This window comes from Acomys russatus, chromosome 24 (assembly GCF_903995435.1).
Source record: "Acomys russatus chromosome 24, mAcoRus1.1, whole genome shotgun sequence".
NCBI classification, from domain to species: domain Eukaryota; kingdom Metazoa; phylum Chordata; class Mammalia; order Rodentia; family Muridae; genus Acomys; species Acomys russatus.
The window spans coordinates 9,735,843-9,753,397 of record NC_067160.1 but is presented as its reverse complement, the minus strand read 5'-3'; the positions used below and the strand labels follow the sequence as shown (position 1 = coordinate 9,753,397).

Below are 17,555 nucleotides of genomic sequence, written 5' to 3'. Positions count from 1 at the left end.
TAGCCTAGGATGGGAAAACCAAGCAGTTAAAGCTATTGCACAAAAGCAGCCTTCTCTGTACTTCACCTGTTATGGTTTACAATGTCATACACATCGTGATCTGAGGTTTGAAGAAGTGCTAGGTAAATGTCTGTAAATCATAAATCCATGATTACTTGCATCATACAGAATTGTTACATAGGATTTTCTTGAGTTTAATGGTTATTTTCAAACACAACATGTGTTTTAGTTAGTACTCTTAAATGGATAGCAACAACAATAATAACAAAATCAGAGACTAGCCAGGCATAGTGATACACACCAGTAATCTTAACTTGGAAGGCTGAGGCAGGAGGATTCCCAGTTCAAGGGCAGCTTGGGGCCTTTCCTGTATCAGGGTAGAGGAAAGGTGCAATTCTGCACCCTGCAGGAACCACTCTTGTCTATTACTAGGAAATCAGGCCTTCTTTCACTCAAGTACTTCAAGAATGCTTTGCAGTAAGACATTAGTTAAGAAAACAGAAAGCTGGCCTGGAGAGATGGCTCAGAGGTTAAGAGCACTGTCTGTTCTTCCAAAAGTCCTGAGTTCTATTCCCAGCAACCACATGGTGGCTCACAACCATCTATAATGGGATCTGGTGCCCTCTTCTGGCCTGTAGGTGTACACACAGGCAGAGCACTGTCTACATAATAAATAAATAAATCTTTAAAAAAAGAAAGAAAGCAGAAATAAGAGAAAACAACTCTAATATCAAAATGTGATGAAAATTTATTGTGTAAGGCAGTTGTTAAACAGGAACACCAAGTAACACATAATCTTTCAATAGTATCTCGAACAGGCAAGTGAGAGACATATTGCTTATCAAAGGAAGTAGATTCTTTTCAATCTTCTGGACTTTTCAGTTACTGGTAGTTTTATTGCCTAAATGAAAGTCAGTCTGATTGTTTTACTAATCTACTCCCCTCACGTTACACTGAGCAGTTTTGTGCCTTAGTTCCCTACAGCACTAGTGTTTTAGTACTGAAGACAGGACTCAGGTCTGCGGGCTGTAAAACACCAGCAGCACTTGACCACAGAATACAGAACAACCAAGTTATTTGTGATTGTCCATATTAAGCCACAGATGACTCCATACTAAAACTTCACACTGAAAACACTAATGGTGGCCACTTAGCTTTGCTTCTGTGCTGGGTGTATTACCTTTTCTTTCCCTTTAATCCCCCAAACACCCACAAACGGAATAGATGTGGATACAGTTAAAGTTAAAGTACCCTGTATTGCTACTGTGTAAAGTATTTTCAAAGGTTTCTCCTATTTCAAAACATGGTGTATTATCACACACACAAAAATACAGTAACCGAGCCCAAACATGAAAGCTGTAGCTGTAGTTAAGATCACTTGAGTTTGCAGCATCCCATGACGACTTTTAAATTCAACCCTGTATAACATGGAATTCTCTATTATCAGGGAAATTAAAATCCTAGGCTTTAAAGTTGTGTGTCATTGAGTCAGAAAAATAAGAGGTCTTATTTAATTATTATAAGTGTGGGGAAGGCTTACTTTTTTTTCCTTTGAGCTATTTGTTATTCAATCAACATTTCCTCAAGTTCAATGCATCTGAGAGTAATGGAATCATAATGAGAAAAATCAAATAAAGGCTTCCTTCTTATGTGAATCAAAGTATATATTTAAAAATCAACAAATATGAAAACATTGTCCTCCATCTCTGTTTCAATTTTTTTAATGTGATTGTGCTTGATGTGGATATGTGTGCTTGTCATGTTGGCTATGACGTGGATTTCTAATTAATTGAACATACAGTATATGACTAAGTGTAGGAAAAACATTTATGTCCCTTTGCTACAGAACTAGCTTGACCTCAGGGACAGTGGTGTGGGATATTATATCTAAGTTATTATCAAAGGTATTATGTACTCTCTGGTTGAAGAGAAAATAATTGTTCCACAATTACGTATCCATCACTAGATGGTAGCCACTTAAGACAGATATATTTAGAATTTTTTTGAGGGAAATGAGACAACTGACTAGTCTGCCTGTTCTCTACATGTGATTTTAATCATTTGATCTGAACAATGTTAGAGAATTTCCATTGTGAGGATAACATCAACAGATTAAAAAATCACAATAAAGATGGTAGCTATATGAGCTCTTATGGAAATTAAATATGAAACAAATGGTCATGTTTGAGAGTCAATATTAATATGGTTAATATAATCATGAGCCTTAAGTATTGCTTAACGCAGGCCTCACGTGCAACCAGTAGGTCATGGCCATAACTAAAGAATGGGAGGTTAGACTGGTAATCTCATTTTCTCTGCTATTGTTTTTCTCATCTGTTATAAACTGAAACTTACTTAAGATACATTTACAGTCATTACCACTAGGTGACAAAGGATCTTGTTGTTGACCATAATCTCTGAGGCCTTTTAACCAAACTCCACATTTTTGTGTTAAAAAAAGATTGACATTGATTTACAGTCATAATGCTAAAGCACTTATGAATTATTAAAATTGAAAAACAAAAATAAAATTCACTTTATACACATAAATATCCTACTGGAATTTGAATGTTTATTAATTTCTAGTTGGTCTTAAAGATTAAAATCCCATAAAATAATACAAAATGCTTTTGTTTTATATATGTATAAAACAATATATATCCCTAAATAAAAATTACCATATTGTCTCAATTATAAAAGTGTCCCACCTTTGTTCTAACTTTAGAGATCCTGACATTGGCATATAGTTAAAAATTTATAGCAGATGAATATGGTAATACCTTCAGGTCAATGATAAATTAATGCTGTACTTTCAATTCATGCTCCAAACGAGAAAGTAAAATATTTCCAAATATGGAAAGACCAGCATCTGTACATATGCCCAATTTTCAATATTGTAACTTAAACAGATTATAAAGTTGGCTGCCATTCGGGCAAATCTGGTTTTATTGCTTGCTTTACCATCTTACATCTGACTACATCAACTAGTTCAGACAACTGGGTTTGTCCGAATGCTAAGAGGCTTATAATTCAAAGTTGACTTAGGGGCAGTAGGAGTTCTCTCTTACCCATCTCTACACGGTTTTCTGATATGGCCACTTTTCACTCTACTTTGCATCTATGGTTTACCTGCTAAAAGAAAATGCTGAAACACTCTGTGGGGCACAAGTCACAGAAAGGCACAAACACAAACAATTGGGTATCCAAGGAAGTGTTTAATCGTGCTGGATGACACATGGTGTGGCTGACACAAGTGATGGTCTCAGTGTTAGGATCACAAGAATATTTATTTACATGCATTACAAAGATGAGATTTCTACACAGAAAGACCAACTCTAGGCGTCTTCAGTGTTAGGACCCAAATATAGTGGATACATTTGGAAGGCTGCTAATCCATAGACACTGTAGTGGCCGAGGCCCTGAGAAATCCCATTTTAGGAGAGGGTGAGGATGGCAGAGCTCTGAGCCACTCCTGAACTGTTTGTAGCTACACAGGTGTACTGTCCCCCGTCACTTTTTACTAAGCCTGTTATGAACAGATTGTGGAACCCTATGCCACTTTCCTCAGCACTGAACCTTGACCCTTGGACCAACTTTCCAGCTCTGTACCAAGAAACCGTGGGTCTCGGAGAGCCACGAACCAAACACTGGAAATATGCTGCTGTCCCCAAGGGTGCGTGACAATCAGAAATGCCTTTGATAAATCTGGGAGGGCCTTCCACTACCTGGAATTCAAAAAAGCTGTCTGCGTATTTGCTTCTTAAGACTAATTCCTCCGTCTGACTGCTTAAAGTCACCTTGCTCGTCGCCGTGGTCACAGCAGAGAGTTGGGATTCTCCCATGGTGAGGAAACCTCGGCAGATGGCCTCGCCCGCACTATTCACAGCTCTGCATCTGTACGTCGCACTATCGGAAGGGTTGACGTCTCGGATTTTAAGGCTGTGACTCCCTCGCTCCTCACTAATTACATACTTCCTGTCATCTGGCTCAATGCACATATACTCCTTATACCACTGCACTTCTGGAGTAGGGATGCCTATGACTGAACATTTGAACACTGCGTCGGAATTTTCTGGAAGTCGAAAATCGCAAATGGGTGTGATGAAGCGAGGAGGCATTTCAAATGCTTCTAAATCAATGTTGAGATCTGTGCCTTCTTCTTCCCCTCTGGCCTTCGCACCGGGACCTGCTAAATTCAGTGGGAGAATATCCAAACTCACAATCATGCTTTTGTGATCGGGAGTAAATTCAGGGACTGTGACTATTTTCACTTGCTTCTCGAATTCCTGCACTTCCTTTTCACTTAGCTCCACTTCCAGGACTATCTCTTGAGGAGAAGGTGTCCTTGACGAGTTGGCGTTTTCCAAGTCAAACTCCATGACGTGTTGGTGGGTGACTGGTGGTGGGAGGGCTACCGCTCTTTCCTCTTGGGGTATTATGTCGACTTTTGCAAAGCTTTTGGCCTCCCCTATGATGTTTACTGCATGGCACATGTACTCTCCCCCGTCTCCTTTTTGGATGTTAGAAATTTCCAAAGAGCACACGTTGCCCACCCTTTCCATTTTGACTCTGTCATCTGGCTCCAGCAAAGATTTATTCCGATACCATTTCACACCAGGAACTGGGAGACCCTCAACTTCAATGATGAAGCCTAATGTTGTATTTTCATAGATCTTCCTTTTGCTTAGAGGCTCGATAAAAGACGGAGGCATTTCATTGTCTTTGGGTTCGATGGCTTCATTAGGTGTGCCAAATGAATCTGAACGCCACATTTCATAAGGTGAACTCCTCTCTTCTGTAGGTGTGTGGAAATGTTCGTTTGCTATGCTGTCTTCCCTCTCTATTTTTGACAGGCTCATGCTTACATTTCTACTATGGTTTGGTCCTCTAGTAGGAATAAAATATCTCTCTCCTCTCTCCCCTGGGGGAGTGGAGTATCTCTCTAGAGCCTCTCCTGGAGGGGTGGAGTATCTCTCTAGAGCCTCCCCTGGGGGAGTGGAGTATCTCTCTAGAGCCTCCCCTGGAGGAGTGGAGTATCTCTCTAGAGCTTCCCCTGGAGGAGTGGAGTATCTCTCTAGAGCTTCCCCTGAGGGAGTGGAGTATCTCTCTAGAGCCTCCCCAGAGGGAGTGGAGTATCTCTCTAGAGCCTCTCCTGGAGGAGTGGAGTATCTTTCCCCATTTTCCTCTAAAGGCGCTGAGTGTCTCTCAAAAGTCTCACCTCTTGAATTTGCTAGGGATTGGTCTGTTACACCCGAAGGCCTAAAATGCAAATCAGGAGACGTGGGAGATTCTAAATGCTCTACAGATGATGGTGGGCTGTAGAACTGATCTAACTCTGACATGTCTTCGCTGCTTGTACTTCCCACATCAATGGAAATATCAGACTCAGGAGAATAGGGCCGCCCTATGGGTTCCTGCTTCTGGTTGTAGTATTCATACACGGTGTTGAATGTTACTTCTTCAACCTCCATTGAGGTGACTGACTCACTCTGGACAAGTTCTGCTTTGTGTTTGGTGTCTCCAGCTTCAGGTACCTCATACTTTCCCACTGCCAGTAAGTACTGCGTTAGGGAGGTCTCAGAGTGCCCCTCTTCAGCTGTTTGAGCCTCCTCCAACCTAGGAAGATTTTCAGGAAAACAAGTTTCTACCTTTTCTTCTTCCACAGTGGAGAAAGAGCTCTCATCTTGAACATGAACTTCGTGGTAGGGTTCTTCCCCTGAGGCTTCCATTGTTTGACTCATCTGCTCGCTTGGGTCCTGTTGTTCTCCCGCCATCAAGAATGGCAAGCACTGACTCAGAGACAGCTGCCTGTGAGGAGGGTCTGCACCCTGAGCATCCGCCCTGGGTTCTTCCAGAGTGCTCTCATACCCCTGAGTCACACCAACTCGGGGTCCCAAGGTGGAGCTATCTTCCATGTCACCACCCTTCAAAAGCTCCCCATCACTTGCTGCGCTTTTCAACTGTGAGATGAAACTCCTCTCTCCATTTTCTACAGAACTGCTTTTTTCCCAAACACTAGTTTCTCCCATGTCAGCAGGCACAGTCTGCAAGAAAGCCCACGATTCACCATGGACTGCTTCAGAAAAAGACTCGAGCGCCTGATCAGTTTTTAAAATTGCTGTGCTTTCTTCCAGTGTGTATTGAAAGCTTTGGCAGCTAGAAATCCCTTCTTTGTTGTGTGTTTCCTGCTTGGTTGCAGTTTCTTGGCCCTGGAACGCCTTGCCTGGATCTTCTATGTGAGAATACATTTGCTTTAGATCGAAGACAATGTCTTCAGGATTAGCCGGTGGATGAGTTTTAAAAGAGCTTTTATCTTGTTGGCCACTGGCCAAGTCTTGGAACTTTATTCCTGCACTTTCTATCTGAGAGTGAATCTGCTTTAGGTCAAATGTAACAGGTGCTTCAGAGTCAACCTTCTCTGAGCCTACAGCCTGGTCTAGAGGGAGCACTTCTGCCTGCCGTTGCCTCTCTTCTATTTTGGAGTCCTCCTGAGCCTGCGAGGAAAGTTGCTTCAGATCCATTACAATGTTAGATGAGTCTGCTTCCTTGTGTGACGACATTTCCTCTGCCTGACGCATATTTATTCTCAGACTGCTCGAACCTGATTCTTCTTGTTTTAATGAAAACTCTAGATCATCCGGTTTCTTTTGCGGGATGCTAACAAATGACTTCTTGGTCCTTCTTTTTTCTAAGATTCCCTTTTCTGCACGCTGCAGCTTTTCGAATGCAATGATCTTATGCTTGACCTTTTTCCCTGGGTAGTACCTTTCTCCTTCAAGGACTTCCTCACAGGTGGTGACAGGCGAGTCTTCCACACCCTGAACTGTGTCGGAGGTTCCCTCGGAATGGATATTTGGTGGATAATCACTTTGAGAATGTCCTTGACTATCTCCCCATTCTGGTCCATGATCTCCAAAATAACCTCTGGCTTCTTTTCGAATGTTATCTTCTCTGAAATCGTCAACAAATGGATACCCAGTGTCTTCTGTTTGCAGTGGCTGAGACCTTTCACCTCCATGGCCCTCCTCGTGGCACTGCACGACTTCGGCTCTGTGAGGCTCATTGATGCCTGTGGCCCTGGAAGCACTCTGCATAGATTTGGGTAGTTTTTCACTAGAAGGTGTACAGTATACCTCGTTTTTCTTTTCCACCTGTCCACTTGTCTCAAGGCTTTGGAAATACTCTCTTACAGTGTATTCTTTCACATTTGATTGGGCAGCAAAAGGACCAACTGGCTTATCATAAAAAGGTGTCCTTACGGGTTCCACCTCAACCTGTGCTTGTGGATTTTGGGGATACTGTGCATAAATTCCACTTACATTTTCCAAGTGACTATATTCCTTGTAAGTGAGAGGCTCTACGGTTAAATCTAAAACACTCTCGGCTATGCCTGAATTGTTTTCAGCCACACATTCATATCTTCCAGAATCTTGAAGGCTTACGTCACTGATATACAGCCTGTATCTACGACTAACTTTTTCAACCTCAAACCTTTGGTTCTGCTCTACGAGAGCCCCGTTATAAAGCCATGTGACTGCTGGCTGGGGCTCCCCCGATATTAAGCATTCCAGCATTACAGAATCGCCTTCCCTACAACTGGCATCCCTCGGCATTTCCTGTAGCATTTTTGGTGGCTCATTAGTAATATCAGGGAATATAAATTTGTGTTTCGGTGACTGCGAGGTTTGGTCTCGAGATGTTCCTTGAGGCGCCAAGTCGGACAGTTCCCGGCACTCTTTGTCCTGTTCTGGGGTGGGAGTGGCAGCGGTTATCTGAATCTCTACAGGGAAGGAGAGCAGCTCTGTGTCTGCAGAGGGGAGCCTTGGGGGCCGGGTTTCTAACATGTGAAGGTGCCGTTGGCCTTCTTGACTGAAAGATGCATAAGTACTCATTGCCTGGTCAAACACCAAGGCCAGCTCTTCTTCTTCATCTGTGTAGTCAGGCCCTACTGGGACCTTGTGGGGCCGGAAATGGTACCTCGGCTTTGCCCTCACTCTAAGCATGCTGCTTGCTTTGACTGTTCCATACTGGTTAAAGAGCACACAGGTAACAGAGCCTCCATGTTGGGGCTGTACAGAAGGAAAGGTTAACACTGAGTAGTTCTCGAATGTATCAGTGGTAAAGCCTTGTCTACGTGGAATTGGCGTCTCATTGTTATACCATGTCACTATGGGCTGAGGGTACCCTTGAAAATGGCATACAAACTTACAGCTGTCACCCTCATAAACTTCTTGAGATTCGATATCCTGGAGAAACGAAGGTGGGCAACGTTGGGGGTGTCTCTGGGAGTAATTTTCCAAAGGCCTGGTTTTCTCTTCCCACTCAGTCTTGAATTCTTCTACTTCCGCGGTAGCGTAACATTGCCCTTCCCTCCGAGTCTCCTGTGTTCCTCCTTCACCATCTACAGCTCCAGTTTCTTTAATATTTACACATGTATCCAAAGACTCCCTGGGGTATGGCGTGGGGACTTGAGGCATCTTTTCGGGAGCCTCACACAGCGCCTCATTGTTATATTCATGGATTTCCCAACTAGAGGTGAACGCAGCTGACTCTCTGATCACGGTGCTCTCCACAGCCTCTTCAAACTGCCCCCTTGCTTGCGTGGTCTCACTTTCTAGGGCATGCTCATACAAGTAGCCTTTGGGTAGGCTTTCTTCTAGAAATGTCTCTTGCCTCAGGCTATGTTCAGTCTGGAGCATGTCTTCATCACCAGGCACGTGAACACTTGAAGGGGGTTCTCTATTTGGATGTATTTGAGTAGAAAAGGAGCCTGGACTTGGGGTGACTCTTTCAGCTGAGTCATTGACCCTACCCCTGACTTCAGCAACCTCACACACGAACTCACTCTTCACTTCCTCTCTGGAGAATGAGGCATCACTAACAACAGCCTCACCCCTCACGGTCTTTGAGCTTATTTCAGATGATGCATCTAAAAGAGACAATTTCCTCTTCTCTAAGAAGATTTTTCGAGCCTCCCGTAATCGCTGCAGCTTCATTTTGGTTTCCTCATCTAGGAAACTTTCACCCACATTAAGCCATCCTCTGATGTCAGGGTTGCTCTCTGACCACCCGTCATCGTATGCACAGCCTGCTCTCCTGCCAGGGCCTGCTGTTCTAAAGTGTATCGTTCTCAACATTCCCTTCTGTTCCCCATCTTGTTTTTTGCTATAGGGGGAGCCAGTAAACCTCAGGTCAACCTTGATCCTCTCTTCTCTCCTTCCACCCAGCGACCCTACATTTTCACACGTCTGTTCTGCCCTTTTCAGAAATTCTAAGTATCTCTCATCTTGACCTTTCTGGATAACATGCAACGATGCACTGGACTCCGCGGACCCCTCACTATTAACTGCCAAGAACCTGTAATTTCCGGAATCTCGGCCTTGGACCCTCTTCACCTCTAAGCTGGAAGAGTGCTGGTGTAAATCATTCTCAGTTCTTATAACCCGGCGAAGACCTGTTGGGATGGGCCTATTGTTATGAAACCAAGTCATTTCTGGAGTTGGACAGGCAAGCAGTCTGCATGTAAACACAACAGGATCACCCTCTAAAGCATATTGGAATGTGAGTTTTTGAGTAAAAGTAGGCTTGAAACACTCGGGCCAGGAGCTTGTGGATGCCGTTCTACTTGCATATCTCCTAGCCGTCGGAGAGGGGCTGCCTGTGTCTTCAGAGTCGGAGAAGGCATCGCGCATGATCCCTGCACGTTCAGCTTCCCCCTCAGAGAGCTCTTCTGAAAGATAATTAAATTACAAAGCATTTTACTATTTTCCACAGCCCTTGAAAAAGTTGAAAAATAAATGAAATTGCAAAATAGGAAATGAAATGAACTGCATGCTACAGAGTCTCACAAATCCATAAAAAATTCACTCACCATATTTGTTCGAATAAACGCAACACCATGCTCTGTTTAAAAGATTCTGACACGACAATCGTTCGTTGTCTGGTCTTTTCTTCAGACTGTTGAAATTTCTTCTTGAACAAGCAAAAGTGCATTTCAAAATAACATATTCCTGTGTGTGTTTGTTTTGGGAGCAGGACAACTTTGTTGTTTTGATGGCTGAGAGGGAAATCTTACCTGACTTGCAGAGAGTAGAATAAACGCCCTTTCTGATCCTTTTGATTGTAGATTAAAATATTAGATTTTTGAGAATTAACTTTTTAAAGAATATATAGAACTATAATCATAAATAATTAGATGAAATAAAATGAGAAGGCGTTTATTCGAACTAATACAGCTATAGAGTCACAACATTTATGCAAAGTAAAGCAGGCAAGGGTCAAATGAGATAGCTATCTGCAAGCCAGTATAAGAGTCATGTCAATGTTAAAGTGACCTGTGTGCACCAGGTATAGACCGAGAATGGAATGTAAAGTTTTCACGCATCCTAAAAAAAGTAGCATTTCTATTACAATTCATTCATGACATGGCATTCTGAAAATGACAGGTTAACACCCATTGTTCAATTCAGTTCACCGTGATTTTGAAAACAAACTTCATGATTTCATGCACTAAAATGACAACCGTTCATAGTACACACTTTTCAAGATGGCTGCAAACATAAAACTGGATGTGTCTGATAACGTTTCAATACAAGGCTTTAAGTTACCATCCAACAATTTACTGTATAGTGCACATAACCACCAGCATAGTAAACCAGGCATGCGACATAGTAATATATACTCAAAGAGATATATTTGTGCATCTATGCCGTATTCTCAATAATACTAAGAGAAATAAAGTAGGTCAAGGATTCCACTAATCCTCCAGAACTTCTACTTTAATCTCACATCCATCATAACAATACCTTTCATCTCCACTTCAATCTGCTGGCCAATCCTCTCATGTAAAATTGATTCAGGGGCTATAATGAAAAAAAAAACACAACAACAACAAGAACAAGAAATTTTGATGAGTAACTACATACAGTTTTTGAATCAATTCATGATTTATGTGATAGACACTGCTCTTTTGTTATAAAAAGAGAAAACGCACCCCACCAAAACACCCATGCCAAATGAGTCAGTGAGCTGACAAGTGTCTCGATCCCCCATGCCTTGACATGCACTCAGAAAAGCAGCTCAAAAGATAAAAAAAATACTCTCTTGGTAATGTCTTCCCAACTGCACACTGGCTAAGAGATGAAACCACATTTATTAGGAACATGCACTTGCTTGCCCGCCACTTTCAAGTTTTCTTCCGCAGAATGAAGTTTTTTTTTTTTTTTTTTTTTTTTTTTTTTAACTCGTAAGTGGTCCCTTGATTTGAACCACCTCTCAGACTTGAAACTACACAACGTCCAATCACACATCAACTAGTGAACAAAGACTCCTCGACTCTAAGCTGTTTACATTATGCAATGAACTGGTATAGGCTTGGGGCACAGTGGTCTCTAGGGCAGCTTTTGGACAAGGCTGGTAGCCCATGTCCTTCGATTCCTGTAGCACTGGCAGTGGCTATGAGGGCGTCTTTGCAGCTCCTTGTGATTGTTGATGTGATATAGGTGACAAGCTTACTGTTTCCCTTAACGGTTCTTTTTACCTCATGGGTTGTTCTAGTCCTTTAATACTTCTACTGTCTGAATGAAGACTAACTTTTCAATCTATTCTGCCTCACGATTCAGTTAGGCAAAGGCATACAGAGCTGTGTGTGAAAGAACACAAATCATGCTGAATGCCAAAAGGATGGACTGTCATTAGAATGAGAGGAAGGCAGCATGTTGGCCTCAGAAGCAGCATTTGATGTATCTACTGTGTGATGCACGTAATAGCACTATTCAGACAGACTTATAAGCTGCTTACATTCCTATTTGATCTTTGTGGACAGCTATGTAGCTTATATAAATGCTTTAGTTAAAAATAAAAGAGGCACATATTAATACTGGCGTTATGTCAAATAATTGGATGCTTGTGTTCAAATTCTTCATACATCTAAAAGTATCTGATCTTTAATACTTTTATAAGCATAAGAATTGCTGTCTGGATTTTTAAAAATGTTCTCTTGCTCCAATAACATTTCAGTAACACGATCAATTGGAACTGAGTACAGAAGAATTCCTGGGGCAAAAGCGTCTGCTCAATCTGCTCTACAAAGACGACTTTCAGCGCTGAGCTTTTTACAGGAGATGTGAATGAGCCATGTTTCTTTCACTTCAAAAACACAGTCAACTCCAACTGCACAATGTGGCAAAACTATCACTGCATCACCTACACAACCCACACACAGCACCTCCCTATAGACAATCATCCTGTGCTAGCCAAAAACTGTGGTGACACTGTGAACCAATGCTCTGGACAGAGCAGCTTCGTTCGCTTAGACATTTCCACTGTTAGTTATGGAACCCGATGCAAAGATTGTGATGGAACAAAATCTCAGGTTCCGAGGACAGTTCTCTTTTGGTGAGAGGGACTGCAGATCTAGTAAATGAATCACTGAGACTGTGTCTCCCAGTTGGCACGAAAAATGACCAAAATCTAGTACAGAGATAACTACACACAAGACAGGACCCTACTTCTTCTTTGTTATCTCTAAGATCCATCAACCATTTGATGAGGATCAGGGAGGAACTTGTGGCTATTTCCTCCTATAACCCTGAGGATGCTTGACCTCTGTCCACTGACCCATTTCCAAGTGACTCAGTAAAGGTCGCTTGCCTATAGATACATCACACAAGCTCTGGGTACTCAAATATGATATTTTCATTCTATTTGTACCTAAGAGGCAAGGTTACGGATAACGGGAAAATTATGCTTCTCTCAGACAAATTCTTCTGTGCTTTTTCAGATACAATAGAGATTCAAGCACAAAACAACTAAAATATGACATTGCCATGAGAAAATTGCTATAACTTCAAGAGAATATGAGACCGTAAAAGCAGTATCGTTTATAGAAAAATGATATATAGACAATCAATTGTAGTCTAATTAGAACCTTATTGTTTTCAATGTCCAATTTTCAAATTTCATGGCATATCTATCTATCTATCTATCTATCTATCTATCTATCTATCTATCTATCTATTTAATCTTTTCTAGGCTTGAAAAGAAACAACAGTGGCTGCTATGTCGTAAACTCACTCATCACTAACAAACAGTTTGTTTAACTCTTACTATGGAATCAATTAAACTGAAATTCAGTTCAATGTCAGATACAATGATAATCAGCCAAGAAGCACAGGGAAACTATAATATCTTAGCCTTCTTTGGCATCTTTTCAAAACGTGTCTGGGATCAATATTAAAAAAAGAGGCACATATGAAATAAATGAATTTCCTGATGCTGGAGTTCAAAGAAAATCTGCACCAGAGAGCTAAATTCTCCTACAAGTTAGGCCAATGACACCGTCTACTCCTGCAAAGTACTCATGGGTAAGATGCTAGAGGTGGTTTAAGGAACACAGTCATTGGCTTGTTTGGTTGCATAGAAAGCTCCATAAAATGATGAAGATGAAATGAAGCAAGTTGAACATGGCTAAATGTCACATGACCACCTTCTCTGCCTAGCACTGTGAGGCTGTCTCTCCACAATCATCTCACAACATAGCACTACAGCCCTCAGTCTCCTAGCTAAGCATTGTCTAGTGCACCGACATCTCCATTCTGTGATCCTTTCACTCTGCTGCCTCTAGCATTACATCTTCACGAGTCTAGATTACACCGGAGGAAAATTCCTCTTCTAGAACACCGAGGAACTGAGTGGTGTTGCCTCACTTCACAGTGAGCTCCTGAAGAGGCAGGAGACTCTTCAGAGGACCCCGTCCCCCTGGACTCATCAGTAGACCTCTCTGATAACCCAGGCCTCTCTGCACCTTGTGACAGGGTGCAGCATGGTAGAATGCAGCTGTGTGGGCAGAGCTCTGAAATACAATGATCCTTGATGTGACTTAACTTCCTTTTGGGATATTTTGCTTTCCTCTTCGTGAAAGAGGAACTGTCTGCTGTCTGGGACTCTGTGGACTCTCTTAACATCTTTCCTAGCACTTTGTCTATCCAGAGCTTGCACTATATAATTAAGCAACGGGGAAAAGAAGAGAGTGTTACGCTTCCTCACTTGTCTAGGCCAGTAACATAAAATGGCATGGAAGATGAAGATGGAGGAGGCCATTGTCATGTGAAAGCATCATGCCAGATGCAGTGTGCTCTAGAATGCAGGGCCACATGAGAGAAAATTCACTGCTCCAGCAATGAGTGGGTACTGAAGGCTTATGCGGACAGCATGCAGTATCTGGCTCCTTCCTTCTGTCGTTTTTTCAGCCATGTGGAGTGACACGGTCATTTTCTCTCTCCACTCCCACCCCTTTTTTCTTTGGCTCGCTACATCTGACAAGGCACTTGTTTGTTAGATCTTATGCATTAATATATTAATATGCAGAAAGATCATTTGATGATGAGATGATGCAATATCATTTGGGAAAGTCAACCCCTCAAAAGAAAACAGCCAAGCAAAGACGCTGTCTAACGGAGTAGTAGTTTCCTATTTTACGGAACACATACTTCAGTGAGATTTAAGTATTTGGCTTATGCTGTAGTTGGTGGCTTGGCAAGGTGTATTGCATGTTAGTTGGTTAGTACATTGTGAACTGATCAAACTATGCAGTAGATAGGCAGCAGGGACCCTCGTTAGTAGCAGTGGGGTGGTAGACAACAAATCAAAGTCCTTGGAGCAAGAGGGGCATTACCTTTTGCAGTCACTGTGAGTGTAGCTGCAGAAATGGCTTCCCCAGCACTATTGGCTGCTCTGCAAGAGTATTTCCCAGCATGCTCTGGGTAAGCATCAACTATAAGCATTAAAGCCATGCCTGTGGACTCCTCAAAATGGAAAACTACATCTTTCGATGGTAGAATTGGCTGGTGGTTATGGAACCACTGGACTGCTGGCTTGGGTACACCAGAAACCCTTGCGTAAAATCTGACTGTTTCCCCGCTGTGCACCCTGAGGCTTGACAGTGGCTGGATGAAGATAGGCTTTTGGCCAACGGCCTCCTTCATAAGTGAAAGTGATGGAGAAGCATGCCATTGGCAGTTTGATGTAATTTCTTCAGATTTGCTAAATCCTGAAAAGAAGCATGCCAGTTTTTAATGTCTTTCCCTGTTTAAGTGAAAACTCATTTGGATCTGTCTGTTTTAAGTTTACCACAGATCTCACTTACTAACTATTCACAGTCATTTTCCAGAGAGACAAACTCAGACACAGACGGGTTAAATAATAACGTGAGCTCCGTGAAGGCAATGGAGGTGAATGCTACCAGGTTTAGGAATTATTTTTTCCCACTCTGTTTATAAATCAAACTTTTCTATTCTGTAAACCACTTTAAATTCATTATTAAGACCATATGTAATTATAGTCCTTAAAATTAAAGAAGATACTTAAAGTTTCCCCAAATCCTTATGTTTTCTGTATGCATCATATAAAAATTACATTCATGGAAAAAATAGCATGATTGTGTCTGAGATTATTTGTGTGTGTGTGTGTGTGTGTGTGTGTGTGTGTGTGTGTGTGTGTGTAACAAACTCAAGACCCAGAGCACATTAGGCAATGCTGTACCACTGAGCCACACTCCCAGCCCACTCTTACTCTTGTTTTGAGTTGAAGTCCTCAGGGATTGAGGAAGTGCTTCTGACAATAATATAATTAATGAACAGAAAATGTAAATCACCTCAACAGTGGGGCTGTCAACACTCAGGCAACCTTTTAGTCTTGACAAGTATATTTACCCTATCAGATCTGAACTTATCTAATGTAATGGATCTGAAGTCACAGTTGTGGTAATACCAAGAAGAAGATGGTCCGGTCTCTAGCCTAGCTTGGTAAGAAAGCGAATACACCCCGCACCCTTTTTCTCCGCAGCATTTTTCTCAACCGTCTGATACATGCTGATTAGGAAGCAGAAAAGCACAAAACTCCACAGAAAATAAGCAGGGCAAAATAAAAAGACAAGAGCCCACAGGGAACTGGTCAATGAAACCGTACATAACATGGGAACCCTGAGTTAAGTGATAAGAATGGAAGGACCAATGGTCTTTGGTAACGGCTAACAGCATTGTAAAGTTCTTAAACGTCCACTCTACCTTCCAGCCTCAGGGTGGCAGTGCTGGACACTTGGCCCACGGCATTATTAGCAACGAAAGCATAAGTCCCTTCATCCTCTGGGAAGGCTTCAGCAATCTCCAGCTGGTAAGTGTCTTCAAACTGTGTCATCCTGAAGAACCGAGATGGCTTGATTTTCTTGTCTCTGCAGTACCAAGACACTTTCAAATCTGTAAAAGAAAACACATTTACATCTTTAAAAATGGGTGGATTTTTTTTTTTTTTTACTTATCTGTAAACACAATCTTGCTTAGACTGCAGACCACACTTCATTTTTTTTTTTTTTTTTTTTTTTTTTTTTTTTTTTTTAGCTGAAGGACCTTACACTCTTTTTTTTCCGAACACACCACACCTGTTACTACCTGACTCTCATCTTTAAGAAAGAAATATGACACTAGAAGGGTGCGACTTGTTCTACTGTTGCACTAGCTGCAGTGTTTCAAGGTCTAAAATGTTCATTTTATTCTTTAAAAACCATTTTCTTGAGACAGAGCCCCATGTTGCCCACACACGGATTTGATACACAGGTGACACTGACTTCTGGCTTCTCATACTCCAGTCTCTAAGTCCTAATGGTGAAATTTTGGGCATGTGACATCATTCCCAAATGTTGGCTACAGCCTTGTGAGGCACTGGCATGCCACGTTCAGTGGCCTGAGAAGGAGTTCATTTGTGAAGTGTTGTGAATGATCTGGAAATTGCAGCTGAGCCATAGGACAAAATGCAGATTTAAAATATTTTCTATTGCAGCTTTCAGGAGGATAAGCAAACAAGAGATCTGAGCAGATCAATGTCCCATTGAGCCTACCATGGTAATCCTTACATCACTACGCTGTGCCTAAAATGGTAATCCTTACGTCACTACGCTGTGTTACCAATGAGCTGGTAGCGGAAAGCCTTTAGCAAAATAGTTGTGTAGAAAACTATTTTCAGATGGAAAGAGAGGGAAAACTCATAGAATTTAGGCACCTTAGACTCATTTGACTAATTTTCATACAACACTTTGAACAAATTAAGAAGATAAAATATTACTGTGTTGCCGTAATTTAAAGGAACACATACTTTCAGTTAATCCCATTTACTCTCTGAACTGAGCCATCTTGGCTTGGAGCTCAGTCTATATCCCAACCACTCAGAATTTTGGTGCCACTGTTGGTCTATGAATGATACCCCGCCCCCAGCGATAGCAGCCATTTATAAACTACAGGATCTTCTTTCTAAAGAAACAAGCCTTGCTGTTTCCTAGGTTATGAGGTAATTAGAAATTAGTATGCTGATGAGAAAGTTTGCTAGCTTCTGACCCTGGACATGTCATTTAATCTCTCTGAATCATGTTTCTCATCTGTAAGATAGGATGACTCAGAATTCATGGACTGAACACCGCATAAAGCTGCTGCTGGAATAAGAGTCATTAAAGCAAAATGTCTGATGCCAAAGGGGATCCGTGGTCTTCAGTAACGTGTGAAAGGCGA

The 17,555-nt window shown here is 41.9% G+C and overlaps 1 protein-coding gene across 1 annotated transcript in view; it reads right to left on the bottom strand.

Annotated features, from left to right (window-relative positions):
* The window catches only part of Ttn (titin), a 275,595-nt gene that overhangs the window by 211,559 nt on the left and 46,481 nt on the right, over nucleotides 1-17,555 (bottom strand). Inside the window, 2 exon segments of the mRNA XM_051166126.1 lie at nucleotides 10,806-10,862; nucleotides 16,065-16,253. Of these exon segments, the coding sequence (XP_051022083.1) occupies nucleotides 10,806-10,862; nucleotides 16,065-16,253 (246 nt within the window).